This window comes from Cheilinus undulatus, linkage group 9 (genome assembly GCF_018320785.1).
Source record: "Cheilinus undulatus linkage group 9, ASM1832078v1, whole genome shotgun sequence".
Lineage (NCBI taxonomy): Eukaryota > Metazoa > Chordata > Actinopteri > Labriformes > Labridae > Cheilinus > Cheilinus undulatus.
In genome coordinates, this window is record NC_054873.1 from 10,823,203 (window position 1) to 10,850,510 (window position 27,308).

At 40.8% G+C, this 27,308-nt stretch overlaps 1 protein-coding gene across 1 annotated transcript in view; it reads right to left on the minus strand.

Annotated features, from left to right (window-relative positions):
- Positions 1-11,291: 11,291 nt before the first annotated feature.
- The window catches only part of crabp1a (cellular retinoic acid binding protein 1a), a 31,815-nt gene continuing 15,798 nt past the window's right edge, over positions 11,292-27,308 (minus strand). Inside the window, exons 3-4 of the mRNA XM_041796048.1 lie at positions 19,235-19,348; positions 11,292-11,656 (exon numbers count right to left, since the gene is read on the minus strand). Coding sequence (XP_041651982.1) covers positions 11,606-11,656; positions 19,235-19,348 — 165 coding nt within the window. The 3' untranslated portion in view covers positions 11,292-11,605. The remainder of the gene's footprint in view (positions 11,657-19,234; positions 19,349-27,308) is intronic.

Sequence of the window (27,308 nt, forward strand, 5' to 3'; positions counted from 1 at the left end):
TTCCAGTTGTTTGTTTTGGGCGGTCTCTCCCTTCAGTCTCCTCTTTAGCAGGTAAATGCATGCTCTATAGAGTTTAAGTCTAGAGATTGACTTGGCTAGTCTAAAACCTTCCACTTCTTGCCCCTGATGAACTCCTTTGCTGTTTTGGCAGTGTGTTTTGGGTCATTATCTTTCTGCATGATTAAGGATCTCCCTAACCTTGCAAAGCAGATTGATACGCCCGTTTCCATGTTTCTCACTGGTGAATCCGACTTGCAAAGCTCCCGTTTGAGCCGTTTGGATGTTAGAGAGTGACAGGACCAATCAGCGACAAGGGGCAGAATCGTGACGTAAGCAAGCAGTAACAAGAGGCCAGTGCAATTATGGTGGAAGAGATTAGCGTGGATGCTGCTAAAGCGCCAGTTTTATCAGAATTTGACAACATTTCTTCATTAAAAGAAGAACAAAGAACAGCATTGAGTTGTTTTCTTTTCAAAAACGACAAAAGTCATGTACTGACATGTCTACAGTCGCCATGGTTCGCGTTATTTCTCAGTAGCTACGCACACACACCTTGGTCGTGGCTACATCACGTGTTTTGTTGCTCTGATTGGCCCGTAAAGATGTGACAGACAGAACGTTCATCCAATCACCCTTTTTTCAAAGGCTCTGCCCTTTCCCAAATGCAGTCTATGAGTGGTTTACCAGATGAATGTGTGAAACAAATCCATCTGGTGTGCCAGGTTAGGATCTCCCATCATCAGTGAAGATTAATGAGCCCATCCCAGAAGAAGCCATGCAAGCCCAAGCCATGACACTACCTCCACTGTGTTTCACAGATGAGCTTGTATGTTTGGGATCACCATGAGCAGATCCTTATTTTCTCCAAATGTTAGCCTTTCCATGAGGTTGGTAAAGGTTTATCTTTGTCTCATCAGTCCATTAAACTTTGTCCCAGAATTTCTGAGGCTTGTCTCTGTAATTTTTGGCAAATTCTAGCCAGGTCTTCCCATTCTTCTTGCTAATGAGTGGTTTGTATCTTCAGTTGTCGCCTCTGTTCTTTAATTCATGAAGTTTTCTGTGAACAGTAGATGGTGCCCTCTGGAGGTTGTTGCTGATGTCATTTTAGGGTCTTTCTTTACAGATCTCACAATGTGACTGTCGTCAGCTGCTGCTGTTTTTACTTGGTCTACCCGCTCAACATCTGTTACCAAGTACACTATTTTTTTCCCCTCCTTCAGGACACTCTAAATGGTTGTACGGGCTATGGCCAGTGTTTTTGCAATTTCATCTTCTCTCAGCTTCATAATCACTTCTTCTTCACCCACAGACAGCTCTCTGGATTTCATGTTTGTTACTCCTCTTACTATAAATGTAGTCTGCACTGGCAAAATCCAAATCTGAAACTGAGTGTAGACATTCAGGGTTGTTTTAATAATCAGTGTAATAGGACACACCTGGGCAACAAAACACACCTGTCAGTCACATGTTCCAATACTTTAGCTTACATGAAAAGTGGGTGGGTTCGAACTAAAGGTGCTATCCAGATGTAAATACCAGGAAATAAAAGCTGAAATGTTAATTTCTTGTCTCATATTCATCTTTTGATGTCAAACCCAAATGTTTTCAGTCTACAGCAAAAATAAAGGGATCGGCCTCACTGTTCCAATACTTTTGGAGGGGAGTGTATATCCTGACTAAGCCACAGACCACATGTTGCAGTGCTGCTGAAGTAGAAACACCATGCTACAGCTCACAATTTCTTATTTTGCTTGAAGTGATAGATCAGGGGTGCAGATGGCCTAACAGCAGGGCCAGAGCGGGACTCATTCTGACTCACTCAGCCCTGGAGTTTCATGTCTCAGACCAGCCCACTTTATTCCAATCTAGATTTGGTATTACTTTAGGTCATTTAGAACATTATGGTGTTTTACTCATCCATATTTCCAGTAACACACATGCTTTGAATCAAACTAAAACCCCGACTACTGACTCATGTTTAGATTTGTTAACACAGCTGGTTTAATGTGGTTCTGCCCAAATTAAATCAAGTTTATCAGACGCCAAGGCATAAAGTTTGGTGTGAAAGCAAATAACTGACATTAAGATTAAAATGTGATTTTAATAAAAACCATGAAGTTCACTGTAGTCTGTTTGGACCACCCCTGGCTTTTATTCTGCCTGTGCTGTCTAAATCAATATTTCTGGTTCCTAAATGCAGCGGATAATCCAAACAACAGATCAGCACCGTTTCTTTATCAGAAATCCAAGGATGACATTTTTAATGTGAGTCCTTTATCTCTGCCAGTAAACAGCAGGGTTGATCGGAAACATGGAGCCAAACATGAGAAACTCACCCATGATCTCATTATTAGAGATGATAGACTTAAGTGATTTAAATGACCTTTTAAAAAGCTGTACTTTGACAGAGTGGTTAGCACGGCTGCCTCTCAGCAAGAAGGTTCCTCGCTGGATTCCCAGTCTGGGTCTTCAAGTGTGGAGTTCCCATGCTCCTCCTGTACATGCAGGGTTTACTCCAGGTTCTATGTGTCCTCCCAAAGACATGAGACACTTGTTCAATTAAAGGGATATTTCTGTATTTTTTTAAGTTGGGTCATATGTGGTTCTTGGTGTTAGAAGTGGCGTTGGCTTTCAAACATTCATTGAGTGTTGCACCTTTGAGAGGAACTCGCAAAGGTGCTAGGGTTGCTAGGCTATACAGCTTGGGAGATGGGCATACTATCTCAATGTCATTTAGGGAGTTTTAGGCAAAAATGGGCCAAAAAACAATGTTAGCTCATTTGTATGCTATATTGAAATTTTTTTTAATGTTTTATTTTTCATCCAGAAAGTGAAAAAATGTGAGCTTCTATGTGCTTTCCTGTCTCAATTTATCTAAACAGCTGTTGCTTGAGAGAGGGCTGTCTGGGCTGACTTACTTTACCTGCTGCCAATACAACCTGACCTTGGATAAGTGGATGGATGGATGGATGGATGGATCCACAAAATACTCATACAGTTTATTAGCATTTATTTATAATGGGTACCTAAAAAGCTAATTATACTAATGTCTTTGCCATGGTAAAAGTTTTCCTATGCTGTTCTAGGAGCAGACATTCATGATCTTAGACTGCAAAAAATATGACTTTACTCTCACCGACCACTTTATTAGGTACATCTGTTTAACTGCTCACCAATACAAATACCATATCAACCACTGCATTCAGATAATCTGCTGAAGGTCAAACTGAGCATCAGAAGGAGAAAGAAAGATGTTTTAAGTGACTCGAAAATGCCGTGATTGTCTTGTCTTTGCCTATCATTCATTGCCACAGCAGAAACTGAGACTCAACAGACGAGGCAACACTTTTCCAGTCTTCCCTTGTCCAATTTTGGTGAACCTGTATGAATTTTAGCTGACAGAAGTGACACCTGGTGTGGCCTAATGCTGCTGTAGCCCATCTGCTTCAAGGTTAGATGTGTTGTTGTTCATAGATGCTCATTTGCGTAACCTTGGTTAGAAAAAGTGTCTATTTGAGTTAGTGTCACCTTTCTATTTGCTTGAACCCCCTTGGTCATTTTGGCCGAGAGCAGCCACTCATTGAATATTTTCTGTTTTTGTCACCATAGAAACCATAGATTGTTGTTTGTGTGAAAATCCCAGAAGATCAGCCTTTTCAAAAATATTCAGACCAGCCATGCCACATTTAGTTTCACCTAAACCCCTTTTTTTTCTCCCATTCTGATGCTCAGTTTGAACTTCAGTAGATCATCTTGACCATGTCCATATGCCTAAATGCATTGGTCTCTGCCCTGTGATTTGCTCTTTGTATTAATGAGCAGTTGAAATGGTGTACCTAATGGTGTGTACTGAGTGTATGTGTGACAATTATTGAGACTTGAGCATGACTAAACATACCACCTGATAAAAGGCACTGAGGATGTCAAAGGGTAAAAGGCATGCCGGGTAATTTGATGTGACAACACCCTCCTCATTCACACACACACACTGATGGCTGAGTGTGACCTTTTCCGTCCTCCCCTTGCTGTTCATATCTGAAACATGTTAGTTGATGTGCTGCTTTTTACACCTTCTACACCAGTGGAGGGTTATTCAACACCATCTGCTTGGGTTAAATACAGGTGCACTGATTAGCATCATGTGACACTTTGGAAGCCTCTTCTGCATAAATTTAGCAGTGTCATTTAAGGACAGAATATTTTTGATCATTTAGATAAGATCTGGTTTTAAGTTTGGCCTAAAATTGTTTAATTTGTGGCTGACCTTAGTTGTTAATTTTGCACTTTGTCTTCATTTAATTTTATAAATTATCGTGGCAGACTTTTTCTGTCAGGCTTTTGTATAAAACCAGTCTATTTGGCTGCTCTTTTTTTTTTTTTTTTTTTTACCTCATTTGGCCACTTGTTAATGCTTTCAGTGCTTTCCCACACATTTACAACCAAATGGAAACACTCATTCCTGCTATTATTAACAGAAATGGTGGTGGTGGGGAAAACAAACACGTCTCCCCTCGGGATGCCTCCTCCAATGCCCCGGCTGAAGGGCACAGAGGAGAAGAGCAACCTTTATTCCCACAGCTGTTGAGCTCCTTAACCCTCCTAAACAAACTGTCAATAATGCAACTACCTCCTTTTTGATATGCACATTACAGATCCTTCTAGTATTAGATCAATTTATATGGACCACTTAACAGTCACAGAGTGACTCTAGTGAACATTTAACAGGCACTGAGTTACTCTGATGAACACTCAACAGTCACAGAGTTACTCTGATGAACACTCAACAGTCACTGAGTTACTCTGATGAACACTCAACAGTCACTGAGTTACTCTGATGAACACTCAACAGTCACTGAGTAACTCTGATGAACATTCAACAGTCACTGAGTTACTCTGATGAACACTCAACAGTCACTGAGTTACTCTAGTGAACACTTAACAGTCACTGAGTTACTCTGATGAACACTCAACAGTCACTGAGTTACTCTGATGAGCACTCAACAGTCACTGAGTTACTCTGATGAACACTCTACAGTCACTGAGTTACTCTGATGAACACTCAACAGTCACAGAGTTACTCTGATGAACACTCTACAGTCACTGAGTAACTCTGATGAACATTCAACAGTCACTGAGCTACTCTAATGAATACTTAACAGTCACTGAGTTACTCTGATGAACATTCAACAGTCACTGAGTTACTCTGATGAACACTCAACAGTCACTGAGTTACTCTGATGAACACAACATTTCTATTTGTGCTACTACCCCTATTATACCCCTATTATATGTCGTCCATTTCATATATCTGTTTATATCTTTACTGATTTGTTTGAGATTGATTTCCCTCTTTATATACTTGTTTCCAGTTGAAAATTTTCCCTTTGCACTACAATCATTCTTGGCTTTTAATTTCTTACTGTAATAGAGCAGCTTGGTTCATATATTTAACTGCCCTTACTGTCAATATCTGAGACCTATGTTCAAAATTGTCTGTTCATAGTGTTAATTTTTGCATATTGACATACATAACACCATATATATGTTTTAAATCATCTCCTTTCATTGTATATTTTTATATTTTGCAGTTGTGATTTTTTTTTATAGACTTCTGCTCTTTACTTTTGGTAATGTTGCTACTCTGAGCATCTTGAATGAGGACAAATAACGTTTTTTTTAGTTGAATTAAATTTAATTGAAAATAAAGTGTTTTCTTCTTAAGAAACTCCATCCAAACTCAGAGAAGCTCTGGGAGGAGTTAAACTGGGACACCAAGTGGCAAAGAGGAGGGAAACTTTTGTTTGTTTTTTCTCTAGGAAGCGACGCTGCTCTCGGCTGTACTCACAGAGGCTCCACTGTTTCGTGCCCAGAAGAGAGCAGTAAGACTGGCAGAGGGGGCCCCTTCCCCTACGAAATGGAGCAAAAAAAACACAACAATCCCTTTATTCGGCTGTTTGGACCTGCCATCTGAACAGCGGCTTGTCATTAAATTAACATCACAGCAGGAGTGCGCCCTGGCCCTTGCTTCCCAGAGCATTGTGGTGCACTCAGGAGGAAACTCATTCTTTCAGAGGATACCAGGTCAAAAAGCAGGGGTGGTATAGACTCGACCCAACAGCCTTGGCGTTGAGAAATGGGAACAGTCGTCGTGCCGCAGTGCAAGTCCTCGCGAGGCCGAGTGTTGAAAGGACAACCTTTTAATCCCTGGCAGCCGTGAAAGACAGAGACAGATTTGCTTTTTGTTTTTGATGTGCCATTTTCTCGCCACATCCACCCTGAGGACACGACTGTAGTCCGGGCCAAGGCCTGCGCCACTGACGAGGCTGTTACACATTCACTGCAACGGGGCTGTGGCTGTTTTGGCCACAGTTGTAGACTTGATTGTTGCACACCTGCTTCAGTGGAGAGTGTTGCATAAGGTCCCCAATGGTTTTCTAAAAGAGATTTGGAAATTAGTTCCGGAGTAGCCCTTAGCTACAATACAAAAAAGACAAACCCTACTCTTGTAAGAAAACGGAATACTTCACCTTTTATCGCTCTCTAATGTGAATAGATATGGTTTATCCAAGGTACACTACCGGGCCATGGAGTCCAACCAGTGTGACTGAGTTCATCTATTGTGGTCCACCAATTCTCTTTGCCCCTTGAAAAACCTGTCTGGCAAAGAACCAAAAACAATCCAAGCTAGAAACAAATAAACAGAGAGTCCTCTTCCTACAAGCAAAGAAAGGGTGACGTCTAAGTACTGGTAGTCAGCAGCATACTTAGAGGAGTTTGGATTACTTTTTTTTCTCATGAAAGATAGAATCATATTCTAAAGACATAAAAATGTTTGCGTCAAATCTTCTAAGACCTATTAACCCATCATCTATTCATTTCTTTCTGACTCACCATTTGAGTGATAACTCAAAGTCCCATTGTCCGTTCAGCATTAATCCCTGTATAAAATTTGCAGATCTTCCTGTGGGATTTCCTCAATTTTGGGGGACAACTTGGATCTCAGGTCTTGGTCATTTTGCCATCCGGGTGGGATCAGATGGTTCATCCTTACTGGGGGCCTATATCTCTTGAACTGCTAAAGAGGTGCGGCAGAAGTAATACTAAGTCAAGGCCGTTTTAGACTGGGTGTGTGGCGTCTGCATCTTGGTGCCTGACATGGATCTCATGCGCAGAAAATCTAAAGAATAGAAGGCTCACCTATTTTCTTCATGAGTCATGCTTGTCTCTCAGCCAAAATAGACAAGAAAATGATCAATATAGAGCCACATTTACCTTTATTTAAAGGTAGATATGTCCATATCGGTAGAAAAGGTATGCAATGTGATTCATGATGACCCTGATGAAGGCTGCAAGCCTAAGTGCATCAGTCTAATAAAGATCTACGATTGCTGGAGCTACAGAATGCTTTTATTTAAACACTATGAGCAGTCCATTATAAGGGTTCATGCAGTACGTCAGCATATCAATGCTGTCAGAAGGTTTTCGAAGGTTTTAGATGGGATTGTTGCTGTTACGGGATGTAATGTTGTGTTTTTTGTCTGATCTCTATTTATGTATTTATTGATTTTGTGACTGTATTTATTCATACATCTATTTGGAACTTTGCTGGCAAACTTAGCATATACAACAATGAAGTCACTGGCAGGGAGATTTACTGAGGAAAAAGTGTGAAGAAAACCAGGTGATGACCATTTAAAATCATTTATTCTGTGTGCAATCCGAGGAAATTTCGTCAAGTTCTGATAAAACTGGCACTTTAGCAGCATCCACACTAATCTCTTCCGCCATAATTGCAGCAGCCTCATGTTGCTGCTTGCTTACGTCACGACTCTGCCACACCAGAAAGTACTGCTCCTCGACACTGATTGGTCCTGTCACTTTCAAAACAGGCCCAAACGGTTCAGACGGGAGCTTTGAAAGATTGACTCACCAGTGAGAAACACAGAAACGGGCGTAACCAATCTGCTTTGCAAGGTTAGTTACCTGCTGTATCAGACTGAATACATACGCAAGTGGTCTCGGACAGGGACTGATGTTGGTGGTGTGAAAGCAAGCCAGCGGGGGAAAGAGGAGGAATCACAGCACGGTTCGAAACAACTGGTCCTAGTGTGAAAGCACCCTAAAAAGCATGGCTTTAAAGGACTATTTCACCTTTTCCATGTCTTTAAAACAAGAACAAAAATGAACGTAAAGGAAACAGTCTCTTAAACAGTAGTCGGCTCCTGTCAATCACAAAAGGAGCCAGCTCTTAGAGCAAACTCCCTTATAACATGTCTTGATAATACATACTACAATAATACATCAGTAAGTCATTGAAAGCATGTTCATCAGCCGTTAAAGAAGCAGTGGGTTCACTCTACATAGTATGGAAGTCATGTATGGGCTGTTGTTTGCTTAACAGGCAGGCAAGTGACTTCCAAAATCTGGTCATCACTGAAACCGTGTTGGTAATGGCATAGTATGAATGCACTTAAGTGGCATCCCTTGATATCTGAATGTCCAATGCATTGTCCAAACAACCCAAAAGACCAGGTTGTGGAAGTCCTGTCACACATGATGCTGATTCTCTCTGCACTAAAGAGTCAAGTCCAAGCAATAAATCTCTTTGACAAACCTTTGCATGTTTCAAATAAATGGTTTGTAGTCCATTGTGTCAACCTTGAACAACTATGCAAAACCCCAAAATGAAGCGTCTTTAGCAGAACTTATTAAATAGAGTACCTTCTTATCCTGTTAGTTTAGTTTCAACAGTCAGCTGTTAAAATAAAAGTCAAAACTTTGGTTATCTTAAAAAAACACCTGTTCCTAATACTGCGTATCCATGTTCCTTTTTATTAGACTTCATTTATTAGACTCAGTCTGATTCCCTTGCTGGTACTGTAACTAAACCAGACATCAGTTTGGAAAAGCAAGTGAAGCAAAAGAGGTCAGATAGACAAAATGACCACAACATCCCTGTATCTGTTCATTTCAATAACTTCATCTCGAGATGATGGGACCTATAGTCAAGACATGAGGATGTTTTTACCTGATTTCTTTCCATAAACATGTAAGAAATCACCAATGTACCCACGTGCCTCTTCTGGATCTTAAACCCGATTGTGAACAATTAAAGTCGCCCCTCTCTGTGAATAGATGATCCATGGAAATGTGAAACTGTGTCATTAGTCACGCCGGAGCGGCAGGGTGCTGCTCGGAAGCTTTCGACTGTATTCGCTCCAGTCTGTCTGGTCTTATCTCACCGCCCCACTCCGTCTTTAATCTTGTTGCCTCGGTACAGCTTCAGACACAAAGACGTGTCTCTCGGGAGCGTCTGGGATGAGACGAGCCAGTGACGAATGGCAGCAGAGAGCAGGGAGCTGGAGCATTATGGGATGTGAAGCTCTTTTTGACAGGCAGTTTAGAGTGTTCATGAAATCAGTCTGAGTTTATCAGAAGCTGCCGTCACCATTTGTTGTCAGGTTAGCCTGAGTGTCAGACCAAGGGAGGTTAATCTTTGATATGCTCTGAAGAAAAATGCTAAACAGTTTCCCAGACAACCTCAAAACTTTATGTTCAGGATGACAATTTCATAAAGATCTGGAGGATTTATCCAGTAATAAGTGACATCTAAGCCAACATGCTTTACCTCAGATCTGCAACTATCTTTACACTTATTCGTTCTGGATCAAGCACTGTTGTAAGGGTGTGTTGTTTTTTGCTTGTTTTTTGTTTGTTTTTTTTTCTTAAAGAAGACGATAAGTTTCATTCACCAGATGAAATTTGTTCTAAAAACTCACTTCCACATTTTCTGACATTCACCAAAGTTTTCTTATCTGTGGTTTGTTCTTATCCGGACTGAATCGAAAAACTCTACAGAGCATTTTTGCACACATTTGAATGTTGATATAGAAATGGGGATGAGAGAGTGGAGGAGAGACATACGGGAAAGGAGCTGCAGGCCGGACTTGCACCCAGGGCCACTATTGCCAGACAGAGCTGATAGTTTCTCTCCAAAAAAAATCTCTCCCAGAAGGGTTTTCTATTTTAAATGTATTGTAATTCATATTAAAAAACCACCCAACTCACGAAAAACCAGTCCAGATTATGTCCAACCACCCAAACTTCTTTAAACCTGTCCAATCTAACTGAAAACTACGCAGTCGGGCAGCATTGCCAGACAACATTGGACAAGACCTAGACACTAGGCCATCTTCGCCCTGTGATTGTTTTACATTGGACATTATTGACATCTTGCTACACAGCCCTGCAGTTACATGTCTATATATTGGCATAAAAGAAACGTTTCTCTATACGAAACTGGAAAAACATGCACAAGCTTCTTACTTATTAGAACATGGCATTCATACATCTAAGAACACATCATGAATCTTTTCTGAGTTACTGCTTTAAGAACAAATTGTGAATTAGAATCAATGGCACCTAATAACCAACTATTTATCAGCTTCTGTTTTCTATTGCAGGAGGTAATGCGCAAATCAGTTCCTATTTTCTCTGTCTTTCTTTCTTTTCTGGGGGGCCTAGGTATTTTTTAAGATAAGACAAATAACATAAAGCAGTTGACCACAGTCTGCACAGCCATGTAGCCAAGCTTCCATGTTGGCACTGCAGCTGGTATCCTTATTTCCATGTGACTGATGTCAGAAAATCTGTAAATATATATATATATATAAAATTATATATATAATTTTCTGTAGCCACAAAAAGAGGATGATGTTGTCTCCATTCAGTAGCTTGGAACTGGTTTAACAAATTAAATATTAGTTTATATGTTTACTAACCCATGCCTTCTAGGTTAGCACATTGTCATACAGTCTCACTGAAATCTGCTGCAAAGTTGAATTTTTTCACACACTCCAGAAGAAAATATTACAGAGGGGAGGATTTTCTTAGGCATGTTGGATATCACTGAGATTCCCATAGGAATAAATGGAGTTCTGGTAGACCCGCCTCTGTAACCATACGCAAGTGGAAACAAGGCCTATGGAGCCACACTGACCAGAATTTTTGTGCTTGCTATTGTAAAGTGGGTTCATCCCCATTTCAAGCACTATTCCTTTAGGATGCTTAGTCAAGCTTTGGATAAGTACTGGGGCTGTGGTGCATTGTTTTAGTAATTGACTGTTTAAAAGATGCAGATATTGACATGGCCATGCTAGCCACTAGTTTCTGATTTCCACTTTAATACACTGAATACTGAGGATATCTTTTAACAGAAAATATAAAAGCTAATTTCAACAGAATTGTAACATAAGGACAAAAAGAATCTCTGATATGTTTGTTCCATTTTTATTGTTTCCTGTCATTGAACATGGATTCATAATCAATGCAACTGACAACAAAATACCTAGGTAAACATCTGACACCAGAATTGGAGATATGGACACCGACATATCCAGCTACTGTTGTGCTGAAGCAACACTCACTACTAATAACCAGATTACAGAGACATCGCTATTGTTTTGTGGAGACTAAGCAGTTTGAGTGAAAACACAGACAGATTTGCACATGTGAAAGTGTGTTAGCGTGGCAGAGTGCTGTTGGCTTTGAAAGAAGGTGTGGTCCAATCAGGTTCCTGCCTCATCCTGATGAAGGTCGTGGGGCTTCATTCCCGGTAGTAAATCCGTGTGCACACTACGTCATCTGCCCCGAAAGTCTGTAGGAAACACAAAAAATTCTGCATTTTAGACACAATAGTGAGTTAGATAAACCAACAACAACAATTCATTAAGTACAAACATTTAAAAAAAAACACTGGCTGTAGAAATGTAACTTAAAAGCATTGACCACTACTGACACTCAAACAAAGGGTGGAATAGGTGAAGTGGGACTGAGACCAAGTGTACGCCATTATCTCCTGATAGTTTGCTAAAAAGGAAAGATAAGAAAGGCAGCAGCTCTTAGGGTTACAACCCCAGAATTAACCTTGCAAAGCAGATGGAAAAGCCCGTTTCAATGTTTCTCACTGGCGAATCCATCTTGCAAGGCTCCCGTCTGAACAGTTTGGGCCCAGTTAGAAAGTGACACTATCAATCAGTGTCGAGGGGCAGTACTTTCTGGTGTGGCGGAGTCGGGACGTAAGCAAGCAGCACCATGAGGCTGCTGCAATTATGGTGGAAGAGAATAGTGTGGATGCTGCTAAAGTGCCAGTTTTATCAGAACTTGACAACGTTTCTTTGTTGAAAGAAGAACAAATAAAAGCATCGAGTTGTTTTCTTTTCAAAAATGACAAAAGTTGTTTACTGACATGTCTACAGTTGCCATGGTTCATGTTATCTATGGAGTTTACTCCTTGGTAGCTGTGCCTCCCTAGCTGTGCAACTCGGTAGCCACTACGTCAAATGTTTTCGTCTGGCGTGCCAGGTTACCCCAGAATGCAATCATTTGCAAATCTCATAAACCCATTTTATTCATTATTCACAACAGAACATAAAAAAGATACCATATGTTGAAAATTAGACATTTTACCATTAAGGGGTAAGTGCTACTAATGAAAAACAGCTGGCTGAGCATTTTGGAACTAATTAGGTTAATTGGCAACAGGTCGATAACATGCCTAGGTATAAAAGGAGCATTTTAGAAATGCAGAGTCACTCAGAAGTAAAGATGGGCAGAGGTTTACAAATCTGTGGAGAACTGAGTCTAGAAATCGTGAAACAATTTCAGAAAATTTTCACCTACATAAAATTGCTAAGACTTTGAATATCCCACCATCTACAATACATAATATCATCAAAGGATTTGGAGAATCTGGAGAAGTCTCTGTGCACAAGGGACTGAAGGTCAGCGTTGGGTACTCGTGATCTTTAGTCCCACAGATGGTGCTGCATCAAAGACAGGCATGATTCTGTACTGGAAATCACTGCATGGGCTCAGAAACACTTCCAGAAATCAATGTCTGTCAACACAGTTTGTGGTGACTTCCACTAACGCAAATGAGAGCTAAATCATGTGAACACAATCCAGAAACGTCGCTGTCTTCTCTGGGCCTAGTAGTTAGGTAGCATCCCGTGTACGTAGGGGGGCCAAGGTTCAAGTCCAGCCTTTGGCTCCTTTCCCCAATTTTCCCCCACTCTCTCATTCCTGTTTCCGGCGTTTTCCACTATCATCCTCTGAGGCAAAATGGAAAACTGTTCTGTGGTCAGATGGATTGAAATGTACATTTATTTTTTGGAAACTATGGATGCCTTGTCTTGTAGACTAAAGAGGAGAGGGAGCATCCAGCTTGTTATCAGTTCTAAAGCCTGCATCTCTGATGGTATGGGGTTGCATTACTGCCTATGGCGTGGGCACTATCAATGCTGAAATGATCTAGACGTCCCTCATTCAGGGAAGGTCTTGACTATTTCAGCAAGAAAATGTTGACCACATCCATCACAACAGCATGGCTTCACAGTAGAAGTAAACTGGCCTGCCTGCAGTCAGGACCTTTCCCTAACAGAAAAAATCTGGAGCATCATAAAACAAAATGTCCGACAAAGAAGACCCAGGACTATAGAGAATGCTACATCAGATAAGAATGGGACAACATTCCTCTCCCAAAACTCCAGTAACTGTACCCTTCAGTTCCCAGATGTTAAGAGACTGATGTTACAAAAAGAGGGGGCACTACACACTGGTAAACATAGCCCTGTCCCTTTTGAGGACTTTTTTGAGATGTGTCGCTGCCATTAACTTCATAATGAGCCTTTTTTCCCCATACAGTGGTAAAATGTCTCAGTTTCAACATCTGATCTGTTGTTTATGTTCTATTGTGAATAAAGTATGGGTTTATGAGATTTACAAACTATTGCATTGTGCCCAACTTTTTTGAAATTGAGTTTATATGATGATAAACTCCCTGCCCACTGGTATGATCCAAACAAGATGTTCTAAAATTCACAGTGAATCCCTGCTCATGAAATAAACCTTGATGTTGCCTGTTTATTCTGCGGAACTTATTTGAAGCTCACTAAGTTTATTAGAAGTACTTTATTAGCATTATGAGTCAAGTCAAATAAATGGGCTAAAGCTTAACTCCAAAATGTCAAGGACTCCCAGTTAAGCAATGATGTATGTGTCACAAAATCATTTAAATTTATGCCCACACTAATTTAGGTCAAGCTGCAAACTGTTGATGATGAAACTGAATGAAACTCTTTCAGTGATCAGTCCAATCGTCTGATGAGCCTTCATTTCTGGGTTTTATTCCAGGCTTGACATAGCTGAAGAAAATCCACACAACTCTGCCCCTAATGTGTTTTCCGACTAAACCAATTAAACGGATCATGCAAATGGTATGGAAATGTGCCCCACTTACAGTGTGAACTGCCACAGACAATCAGACCTCTGCTTTATGATCTCCAGTCCTCCTTCCCCAGCCAAAGCCCTGCGATTGTTGGCTTGTCTCTCTGTGTCAGACGGCTTTTTTGGAAACAGCTGTGATTCAGATTCAGACAGTGTTTTGGTTTTTTTCTATTTTTTATCAAAGAGAAGGAGGTCACCGGGGAACAAAGATGACTCATGCCTCTGTTCTCTACTGAGGTGAAAAATATTTGTGGATTTCAATACGAAAGTTAGCACAATGAGAACCACTTGAAGAAGAGTTTCTTGGTTTGTTAAAGTTTGGCCTGATAAAGAATAAGAGGGATATTTTTACTGCTGCTGTGAAACACCACTGATGTGAATTCTGATTCATCTCAGTAGATCTGCTAGATAAGTTTAAATATATGACGAAATATACACACATAAGATCCAGCAGAAGTCAAACCAAGAATTTGTGCTGCACTGATCCCAAATGGTGGCCTGTGGACTGGTCTGGTTCACCATTGTGGATTATCTGGCCTGTGTGGATCTTTGTCCTAATTTTGTACAAATTTACATTTGCCTTAATTTCATATAAAGGGTAAAATAAAGTGATCTTGACAAAGTTTGCCATGCCCACCCTTTATTCACCTGCATCTTTAGTAGGGGTATGCTACAGTATTTCTTATTACTTCATTACAGGATATGATCATTTTGAATTATTCTACTGCCTGTACTGATAAAGAGATACTGAGATAAGGAACTAGCAGCAGCATTTCTTTCTCTGTACCAGAACTAAGGTTGCCAACTGTTCCATATTAGCTAGGATGTCCCGTATCATTTGCCAGTTTTATTTGTAACAAGCAGGACGCCCCTTGTCTCAAATATCGACGTTAATTCTCTGAAATCACCAGACAAAACTTTACTGATCCTGTATCAGATCATCTGACACACCTACAGCATTAAATGCCACAAACCACGCCGAGACAAGTTTTGTTTTTGAATGGCTTCTTTGGTTGGCACCTAAATGGGGTTAAAATACGGATACAACAAGGAATGGGAAGCAATGAAGACATGGCTCAAGCAGTCAATGGCGACCTGAATAAAGCTTTTCTTTTTTAAGGCCACAGAGATGAGATGACAGAACACAACATGCTGCAACAGTAGCTGTGTTTACATGGACCACTTGTAATCAGAATCAATACCTGATCTGAATAAAAACGCTTCATATAAACACTTCATTTGGAATAAAATCCTCCGATCTGGCTCATTCATAAAGAAATTTAATTCAAATTGAGACTGGTGATTTATGCCGATAGTCGTTCAGATCAGTGTCCATGAAAACGTTTGGTCTGATTGTTTCTACCCCTTAGCCCTTATCTTAGCCCTACCCCTTGGTTTTGTGCGTTCATGTCAGGTGAAGTGATGTCCCAATTCCCCTTGGCTAAGGGCCAAGGGCTACATAGCCCTTGAAACGAAGATTTTTCAGGACCACACTTGAAACCAAGGGGTATGATGAATTTCCCCTCCATGCACTGCATTCAACTGCGAAATGGCACAATAGACTATGAGGGAGGCGCATAAATGAAAAAAATATTTTCGGCATAATGATATAGAAAACACAACAGTTGTATTTTCTTATATATTCAATCTTTATTGAAGTTCATTGTATTTTTGGCGTCTACACGAGTAAATGAGGGTTATTAATTGTATAAATAAGTGGAGAAGATCAACGCAGTATGAATGAGATGGTTGAAGCTTTATAGTCACCTCCGATGACACAGGAATGCAGTAAGGCCACACTAGCAAAAGATGCCAGCAGTATTAGTGCCCTTCTGAGACAGACAACATCAGAAGATTAAAAAATGTAGCATGAGAGAAGCATGCGTATGTGCTCCTCAGGCACCTGGTGCAGGTGCAGCACAGAGCTGAACTCTTTATGTATGGGGTAGGACTTATCATGTAAGAACTTTTTTAGAGTGTGTGACGGGACTAAAGACTCCTACAAGAAATATCTATGATAAAGTAAACTTAGTGAGTCATGCCTCTCTTTTACTTATTATCTTAGGCTCCATGTTAACATTTATTTTAAGGTTTATTTGAGCGGTTCTCAAATAAACGGGGTTCAGGGACTGTCAGAGGTCAATAAGGGAGTAAGAGGGGGGTCAGAAGTTAATAATCATCTTTAAATGACAGAATCTAAAACATTTTTAATGGTTTTATTAATTTTCTATAATACATATGTCAAAAATGATTCTCAGATAGAGGTCTGTAGTACACAGTACTTGCTGACAGTACAGTCCTGAATCATACACACTGCTGTAACTTTGAGCTCAAAAAATAATATCATATCCTTATTTGGCACTGAAAAAGTTGGAAACCCTAACCAGGACTGTGCAGGTTGTTCACAAAAGAGGAAAACTCTTTTTAGTGTTCCCTAACTTTTTTCATTTTGCAGAAGTGGTATAATGTATCATTGATAGTGAAAATTCATTTTTACCTTTGCACTAAAATACGTTTCAGAGCCTGTGCTCTCTCAGTTTTTCCGGACGAAAGGAGTTAAAGCAGTACTTCGACCTTAATCAGTCTTTTTTCCACACAAGTTTCTGTACTTCTACTTAAGTACAGAATGTGAGGACTTTTGCCACCTCTGCTCTGTTAGAGATGGAGTTTGATGAGTCAGCTGATTATTTCTTACGGTTGCTGGTTCAATTGCAATCGCAATGCAAACAAACCACTCCAGGGTTCATTTGAACTGAACTGAGACCATCACTCCCATGCGATCCCAGTGTGCTTGTTGTCTTTCCAAACAGTGTTTAATTGTCGTCAAGCTGAAGGGAGAACCCCCTTTTGTTTTTGATCAACCCCTCTAAACAAACCTGGCATGGAAGCGTCCTCAGCCAACTGAGCAATTTTACCAAAGACAGACTGCTGCTGTACTGACTGTCAGCATAACTACAGCTTTGGTGATATTAAACTCTACAGCATAGTGATGACGCTTTTACTCAGCAGTTCTACAAGATGATTAGCACACGTAAGCAACAGCTTATTTCTTTTTCTTTGGACATGCAACAAGGACGTTAGCCATGAAAACACACACATGCACAAACAGGATCCTACGGTGCTCTAACTCCAAAATTTAACTGGAGCAAGGAAGGCCGTTTTTAACAGCTTTTCTCCCTAAATATGTGAAATTCATCCATGAAAGGAAACTAGTGCTTTACTGTTTAGTAAATTCACCACATGAAGAGCAGTTTTTAAATAGTCCTCAGTTCAAAGAAGACATGAGCAGCAAAGGTGGAGAGAGCTGAGCGTTGGGTCTTTGCATGATTTGAAAATGCTCATGAAGCCACGTTGTTACAAGGGTGGGGTGAAGGGGGACCCTCAGTGTCATCTTTTGTTTTTATTAGTTATTGTTCTGGCCTTGGAATTTAAATACCATGCACTTAAGCGTCCTTGCAAACAACTATAAAGTGCCTATGCTGAACTTTTAGACTCAATAGAATCAAAAAGCATAAATTGAAACTGATTTAACTCCAGTTGTGTGCACCAATAAATACATACAATATTAAGACCACAACTGGTTTTTGAACCAGGCTCTCAACATCTAGCTGTAAAAGGTGGCATTTTTGTATGATAGTCAATGTAATTTCTAGGCCTTTGCAGGCTGCCTCTAGTGGGCACTCGATGAACTGCAGGTTTGCACACATGACTTGGTTAATTTTCTTTACACCAGAGGTCGCTGCGCAGCTTAACCCAGCAGGCCCAAGCTGATGCGGCTGAGAAACTAGGCCAGATGTCTCGGGTGAATGATGACAAGATTTACTTGTTAGTGTTGTCATGGCACCAAGTACCAGCTGGAAGCTTCAGGAGCCAACTTGACAGAATTTAACTATCCAGTATCCTGATACAAAATGGGAAAAGCTTATATGCATAACTTACAGTCTGACTGAACTCTAAAAGTGTTCTCTCTGGTCGTTGGATGGTGTGACAGCAGGGAGGACTGAGGTGAGAAGAGCAGAGACTCTTGACCAGATCAATCTCCATCAGCACACGAACGCTTCAGCTCCTCCAGGGCAGCGGGGCCAAAGTGTCACCAGAGGGCCAGGCGCTTTAACACATTTTGCTTTTATCGCCAGACCAGAGGAGATTACTGCCCACTTCACAATGCAGAGTCATGTAAGCACTGTACGTTTGATTAAAGCTGCTCTTTTCCTCAGCATTTGCTTCTGGGAGGTAAAATAAAGCTAGGAAAACATCCTGTGATTACTTTCTGCTGCTTCGAAACCTTCTATATTGTTGTTTCAAGCTTTTGCCTTTTGGACATTCATCTTGTAAGCACTTGAGGAACAACAGAGCAGAGCGTGGGAGCGAAGAACGATGGGAGAGTAAAGCTGTGGAGTCCCTGAGAACTGTTCGCCCGGTCCATTGGTCTTGGACTGCTCTCCTGCACATCGTTCGAGGGGCTTTAGACCCATTGACTTCTGCCCATATTAATCTGGCTAAATACAGGGGTATTACTGTGATGTTAGCATAGCAGCTCCTCTTGTTCTCCTTTCACATCTCTCTGCAGGGTGGATGAAAGCTAGGCTGCTTGGGAAACGGCCTCTCTTATTTCCTTTATGGATGAATCTCCGGGGTGGCTTCGTACATCCACTGCCTCGTTTCATTAACCGTTTCTCAAACAGAGCTGCTCATCTCAATTCACCCCCCATCTCCATGAGAAAAAAGCCACGTAACAGACAAATCATACAGATTAGTCACCCACCAGATCACACTTTCTCTATACTTAGAACAACATTTTAGAAAGTCTTCTTTTTGTTGAGTCAAGCCTGAAGTAGGAGTTCATTAATCCACTGAACTTCCAAGCTTTTGTCTCTCTAAAGACGCTCTTTTCTGAGCAGTAATCTATTAAGAAGCTTTCACTAAGATGATGAATCATTGCCCTCACCAGCGTGAGCTCATCTCCGTTCAGCTCTCGGGTCCAGTAGGTTTTGGGGCCATTGCCATCCACCAGGGTCTGCTTACAGTAAATCTTGTTCTCTGTCTCCCAGGTGGCGAGGCTCTGCAGACAAAAAGGAGAGACAGAAACACATTTATGAGACAGATCTTGAAACAGTCACTTCATAATGGAGTCACTGATCAGTGGTGGGCAATGACGTACTGATACGCTCTAAGATGCATCAGATTTACAGTTCAAGGGTCTGTTTTACCAAAGCTTTCTTGTACTTACAGAGCCTATCTTCTACAGGTGCATTTCACAAAATTAGAATTTCATGAAAAAAAAATCTCAATCAAAAAGTCTGAAGTTTCTCATCTTCCTCTTGACATTTCTCCAGATTTTCTTTGGGGTTCAGGTCAGGCCAGTTGGCTGGCTTATCAAACACAGTGGGTCTGGTTTCTGGAAACCAGTTTCTGGTAGTTCTGGCTTCACTGTGGGCAGGTGCCTAGCCCTGCTGGAAAAGGAAATCAGCATCTTCATAAAGCAGATGGAAGCATGAAGTGCTCTAGATCTCCTGGTAGATGGCTGTTGACTCTGGACTCAATAAAGCAAAGTGGACCAACAGCAGCAGACAATGTAGCACCCCAAACCATCACTGACTGTGGAAACTAAACACACTGGATATAAGTTAAGTTGGATTCTGTGCCTCTCAGATCGTCCTCCAGACTCGGGACAATGATTTACAAATGAAATTAAAAATCTACAGTGATCTGAAAACAGGACTTTGGACCACTGAGCAACAGTCCAGTTCTTTTTCTCCTTAGCCCAGGTAGGCAGCTGATGAAGTTGTCTGTGGTTCAGGAGTAACTTGGCAATAGGTTGTAGCCCATTTCCTTGACCTGTCTGTGTGTGGTGCCTCTCAATCCACTGACTCCAGCTGCAGTCCACTCCTTGTGCAGCTCCCCTAAGCTCTTGAATCTGCTTTGTTTGACAGCCCTCTGAAGGCTGAGGATGCTTGTGCACCTCTTCTTACGACACATTACCCTTCCAGTCAACTTTGCATGAATATGTTTTGATACAGCCTCTGAGAACATTCGCCCTTTTGTGACCTTATGTGACTTACCCTCCCTGTGGAGGGTGTCAATGGTTGTCTTCCAGACAATAGTCAAGTCAGCAGTCTTCCCCAAAGGTCAAAAGGGTCTCAAAATATTTCACTTTGCATGAGATAAATCAAGAAGATATGGATTTTTTTTTCTGAAGTAAAATAGGAAAAAAAACAACTTTAACACGATATTCTATTTTTTTTCAAGATGCATCTGTAGTACGGTGTTTTGGAGATCAGCGTTTTAAGTGTAAAAAAGGCCTCGACATCAAGGCTCCCTGCTCGAAACCCATTCAGATACAGACAGCAGTTTCTGTCTGTCAGTTTCTGTCAGCACCATTTTCCAAAATAGTTGGGACAGGAGGAGGAGCATGTTAACCACAGTCTTGCATAATTCTTTCAGCAACACTCTGCAAATGTCAGGGGGCTGAAGACACCAATGATGACATATTGAAAGTGATATTCTGTCCTTTTCTTACTCAATGTTGATCTTAAGTTGCTCAAAAGTTCGGGGTTTCCACTGTCATATTTATGCTTCATAATGCCCCCTACATTTACAGTGGGAGACAGGTCCAGTACCCACACTTTTCACCGTGAAGCCATGCTGTTGTAACTCATGAAGAATGTGGCTTGGTGAGTGTCACTGAAAGGAAGCATGCATTGCTCCAAAATCTCTGTACCTCTTAATATTATCAGTGCCTTCAGAGATATGCAAGTTACCCATTCCATGGACACTAATACACCCCCACACCATGAAAGGGACCCAGTGCAACAGCTGGTTGTAAATAAAGTTGTTAACTGCCCGTGAGATGTAGCAATGACTGACTCTGAGGCCTGACTTTACATCAAGTTTAACAGAATAGTTGAAGCTGCACTTGGTCTTAGCCCATGCTATCATCAAACCCATTAACTGTTGGCAGAAGATTTTAAAAATCAGAAGTGTCTGATAAATATTAATGTGCCTCATCTGATGTTTAAAATATCCCTCATGTCTGCCCTGCTTGTTTTAACTGCACCTTTTTGTTTTTGACATTCACGAAAGATGACAATCAAAGGGTGAACTTCCATGCCTTATGGTCTCAACGACCTCACCTCAATCACAAGCTTCTTTTGGGGAGGCTGCACAATTTTCTATAACTTCTGTAAGCTTTACTGACTCAGCGGTTAACGTTGCCTCATTTCTTGTCACAGAATTTTCTATACGTATGTACTTGGCTCCCCAATAACCATACTAAATAGGACTAAAATTGTCAGCAGAAAGCTAAAAACCTGTCTGAACAACATCCCAGACAAAGGATTTGGATGTTCCACTGGCACATACAGCATGAGTGTAATATGCAAGTCCTTTATCCATTTATTCCCCAGTCTACTTGACTTTTGTTACATGGTCATTAATTCATGGCTAGACTTCTAGGAACAAAGAAATATGATATTATAAGTCAGTGACCTATGTCTTTAGCAGACAGCGAACAAAAAACATCAAATCCTCTTAGCAATTAGGTCAGCCAGGGCCCCCCCTCTCTGCTAATTCACTTTGATAATATTTCTAATGACTTCAACAGGATTAGTCAGAGTCTGACTTCAGGACTAATTTCTCTTGAAGCCATTGACTCAAATTACCTCTCTGAGCTCAGAATTCATAGAAGATCACGACCAGGTTCACCCCCCTGGTGCTAATTTGTGTTAATGGTCAGCTTAGGGTCCATTAAGTGAGCTCTTATTTCATTGCCTCAATTGTTCATAGTCGCTAATCGACAGGGTTAAGGAACAGCTTGACATTTTGGGAAATCCATAAGCCACAGAGTCTGAGCTGTTAATTTACGTACCAGCGGACACAGGGATAAAACAGATCACCTGCAGGACACACGGTTACCAGAAAGCCAAATAAAGCTCTAATACTTCTCGTATCGTCCTAACATGTCACCTTATTTACTGTGCAAAATGCTATTTCAAGTGCTGAATGTGATATAGATATCTTTTGCAAACAGCGCAAGGATTTCTCTTGCATAACTATTAGTAATTTCTGTTTTATAGAGGGCCAGGAGTATGGAAAGCATAAGGAAAACTCAGTCATTGAATAAAATGATTTAATTGGTAGAAAACCACTCATCTGCATTTTTAATTGCTTCACACAGTTAAAAAAAAGGAGTATTAAGAGCGTCATTTAGTAAATAATACATTAAAATACAAATATACATCAGATAGGAGCCTAACAACTGACGATTTCTTTTTCTAAGCTTGAATACAAACAGATAAAACACACTTATATCTCACAGGTACACACGTATACAGTGTTGTTGACCAATGCTGCTTGCACTTACATTATTACAAATATTTCCTGACAGCAGTCAGTCAGTCAGACAGAGTTCCACAGACATTTCCTTTTTGTTCATATCACTCTTATTTGGATGCCCCATCAGACAGACACGCCTGTTTTTGCCGGTTCTCTCTGACAGTTGAAGTTAGGAATCGGCTCAACTATACTCTTATCATGCTTGCATGCAGTCACAGGATTCTTGTGGAGCCTTCAAAAGTCAAAAAAAAAGGCTTGAACTTGACAGTTGAAATCTAAGGCCTCAAAAAGTCTTTTATTTTATTTATTTATTTTTTTAGCCAGTGAGAGGTCTAAATTAGAGTGGCTAAATTCACTAAGAGAGGACTCTTTGTTGTTTAAGGCTGTTCCAGAAAACAGCAGAAAATGATGGTACCGGCATGACAGTACAATAAGCATTGAATATTATGATTCTATTTGTTGGGCTGTGTTCTGAGTTCATGTTAGGGCTAAAATAATGTGCCATATTTCCACAGCACTGTCAGTCCAGAAAGTTTCTGCCAGTATCAAATCTGACTGGGTATCAACTAGGGATGTAGCGGTTTACATATTCAGGATTCGCTGCAGGAAGTCAGACGCATGCATCCAAACCATTGAAAAAATAAAAAGAAACACAAATGTCACAGTATTTATCCACCAATCTTGGCAGCAGTAATGCTGGTAAGCGTGGTTGCTAACCCACCAACAAAGAAGAGGAAGTAGCATGCAGAATAAAACCAAGCAGCAGCCTCCGGTCCTGAAAAATTAAGCCAATGCTGAAGTGCAAACAATTGCAATATGCGAGTGTCCACTTGAGGCTGGCTGCAGGAACACTAAAAGTCACGTAACCAACACATGTTAAAACACAATTTTTTACACTTGAAATAAACTGGTATGGGCGCGCTGGTAGTCGAGTGGTTAAGGCACGCACCATTGTACGCTGGCGGCCCGTGGCATCATTTCCTGCATGTCTTTCCCTGCTCTCTTCCCTGTTTCTGAGTCTATCCACTGTCCTCCTCTATCTAATTAAGGCACGAAAAAGCCCAATAAATCTTAAAAAAAAAAAAAGAAAGAAAGAAAGAAACTGGTATACTGCCTGATTCAAAAAACGAGACGTGTCTCATTAGCTAATGTCTTCATGAGCATGATTAAAACACATGAAGAAGAAAAGTCTGCTCTCGGCTTCCACAGCAGAGCAGCGAGGCCTGCTGTCCTTTTCTCCCCCTCCTCATCTCCATGCTGTTTTAAAGAAACCTTGGGATGGTAAAGCAGAGAGAGCTGAAGATATAACTGCTTATTTTAAAAACTGTACACGGACCGGTAGAAGTAGAAAGTGATACCAAATGTGTTTTTAAGTGCTCTGCTCAGACTTTGTTGTAACGTCCCATCCTGTGTTTACACGAACTAGTCTGGGATCCTTCACTGACACGGGAGTCAGGATTTTGGAGATACTGGGCTGTTTTCTGGTTTGCTTTCTGTTTTGCATATTATTTTGTTGAACTGTTTTTGTCACATGTTTAAGACCTTACAGGCTGTACCATCTATCGCGGATAGTTCTTAGTAAAACTAGACATTTGATCAATTTTGATCAATTGATTCAAATTCATATATCAAACATCTAAATAAAGTAGCTTTGCTATCATTGGTGAAAGATAAAATTATAAGTGAGGGAAATCTTGAATTATAAATTTGGGCCTTCTCTTTTTTTATTGATGAAATGAACAGAACCGTGACCTCCGTGAACCGTTACACCTCTAGTATCAGCTGATACCCAAGGCTCTCAGAATGGAAAAAATGGTATTGGAACATCTGTAATTGTCACTCTTATTTAGTCAGCAATGGTGAAAGAGAAACTGGCTGTAATTAAAGGGGACATATTTTACCCTTTTAAGACAAGTTTATATTGGTCTTAGAGGTATCCAAAGTTGAGGACCTGCCTGGGATTTGAACAAATCTTCTCATAAAGTCTTTAATCCAAGCATTATCTTATGTATCACATGTCCTCTTAAGTGTTGGCTCCTCACTGCTATCTGAATTTGATTAAATCTTCCCACCCTGCTGGAAACTGTTCCCCTATCAGTACAGCCAGCTGCATTACTCCTTTTCAGTATCACATCTCAGGTCAGTGATCTCGCCCCAAAGCTGAAACTCATCAAAGCTGACATTACTTCATCCAACCCGAGCAAGACATCTTCATCCAGTCGAGTTAAAATCTGGAAAGACTATCATAATGTTTCCAAGTATTGTTTGTGTTGTTGCTCATAAACAATTTGTTTGACAGTTTAATTTTGTGGGCGTTCTCCATTTAGCAGCAGCCTGAGTTTCTCAGCAGTAAGTGTTAATCACCATATCAAAGGGAAGGGAAGCCATCGTGGATCCCTGCAGGCTGCCGTCTACACTCTGCCAAGCTGAACAACAGCGGGCCTTTCCACAGCTTTCCCTCTGATTTTTTTAATAAAGCCGGAACCCAGAGAGGCGATTAGGCACGGCTCCATTTTAACGCTAGCATCAGTCTCAGCCTCTGACTTGGATGAATTTTCTCTCATTCTTTCTGTTGAACATTAAGTCAAAGACAAACTCTAACACTGGAGAGCTAGTGCACACAAACAGAACGACTAAGACATCCCGCTTTCTCTGTACCTACTAAAGCGAAGCTGCCTTTGGATCTGGTTCGGTTTATGAAAGACATTTGAGTTTGTGTTGCTTTCAGACACAAACAGCATCTAGAAAAGAAGAACAGTATCTCATTTCCTGTGAGGTTTAAAGTTTTATGTTGGGTTTTATAACGTTTCTCCAAACTAAAATCATAAGCCCACTACCTCTTGGAGTTGACTCTTCCCACAGTTTGATCACATTACAGCTCCCAGGCCTCTCTCAGTGTTTTGCATCGCTTCTACAGACCTCCGGTGCCTCCGTTTTCACCTTAGGACAAAAATGTTCGACATGTTTGCTAACAGGGACTAAATAAACACTTATGAGTGCTGAAAACATGCAAATGGGCCTCTATCTGTAATCTGTAAGAAAGAAACTGACCAAACAAAAACCTGCTCATTGCTATGATGCATGAGCAGGTGCTGTTTGAAGATTTGTCAGCATGGATGCATCCAGCCAGATTTTAAATGAGTGACAGAGCCACAGGGTCGCAATACAAAACAATCTAACACATTCTACAAATTTTCGCAGTGAAGGCAAATAAAAACGCAAAGGACTCAGTGTGCAAGGTTTGAGTTTTTTCAGACTGCGGATCTGGAAAAAAATGCATCCGAAAATAACGGATCCAGTGTGTAAAGAGCTTTAGGCTGGGAGGAAACAAACTTTTTTTTGGTTCTGCAATTATGTTCCTTAAAAACGGTTAATCTCGCCAGCCTAGGAATTCACGACGATAGTAAGCAGGTAAGCTTGCTCGGCCGGATGTGCAGCAGAAAACACAACACGTAACAGGCAATCCACTATCCAAGTTGATGAATGAATCCGGTGAATTATGTGGTGTTAGACCCTACAATTAATCCCTCAGCCTTCATTATGCAATACTGGAAACATTACAAACTCACATCACAGAAATTTAAACAGGATTAAAATGTGATGATGTGACCAATTAAGAAAGAAGTGGTGACATGACTGATGCTAAGCCGTTGGATTGTCTATTAAATTGCCTCTAATCTCGAGGGCTACATCAACACAAGTCTCAGACAGAATGACGCAGGGTTTTTCAACCTTCAGAGTGAAGAGACAGATCGTACAAAGGCTCTGCAAATCCCTAACCCAATATCTTTGCCCTCAGTTTATATTAGACTCAGTCCAAAAGAATCCGTCTCCCCCCTCGCCTCTATTTCAACAGATTTTTGATTTGCCTGTCATTTGCCTCAGGCTTGTTCCTGCTGCTCCATGCTAAATGACACACTGTCAGAAGCAAAGAAATCACACTCCAGTCTCAGACACACAGGGCTACAGCTGTGGAAATACAGCCACACTTTTATCATTTCCCCAAAGCCTGTGGTAAAAAATGTTCCTCCCCATCATACTGGATCACCTGTCTGGCAGCTGGCTTTATAATCCATTATGTTTGGATACATACAGTTTATCCTTGTCCTTTTACTTTTTCTCTATATATAGGATTTCTGGAGGAGTGGTGTTCATTTTTCTTTTTATAGTTGTTTTAGATAGTTGATAGTATTTAATGTATTATGGTATGATACAGTAGTTCCCAACCTTTTTTCTGTTGAGCCCCTTTTCACATATCTTTAATTTTAAGACTTATTTTGTTCATTTTGTGATTATTTGATAGAGTAGGACAGTGGATACATTCAGAAACAGGGCTGAAAGTGGGGAGAGACATGTGGTGAAGGGCCAAAGGCTTGATCAGAACCCAGGCCGCCCACATACATGTGATGTGGCTTGAACCACTCGGCCATCTGCGCCCCCCCCACCTTCACATATCTAAGAAGAGCTGCGCACCCCCAGGATCCACGCCAAAAACAAGCAGTGCCATACTGCTGTCAAAATACACATCAAATTGAATTATTTTCATCACTTTAGGCAAAACAAAATAGCCAAAAACACAAACTGATGGCCAAAAGATTTTTGTATGAACAATTCATGTGTTTTATCAGTATTTTGGTAGATTGAGTGACACTAATTTTACAACCTCAGAGTGGACAGACCTTCACGCC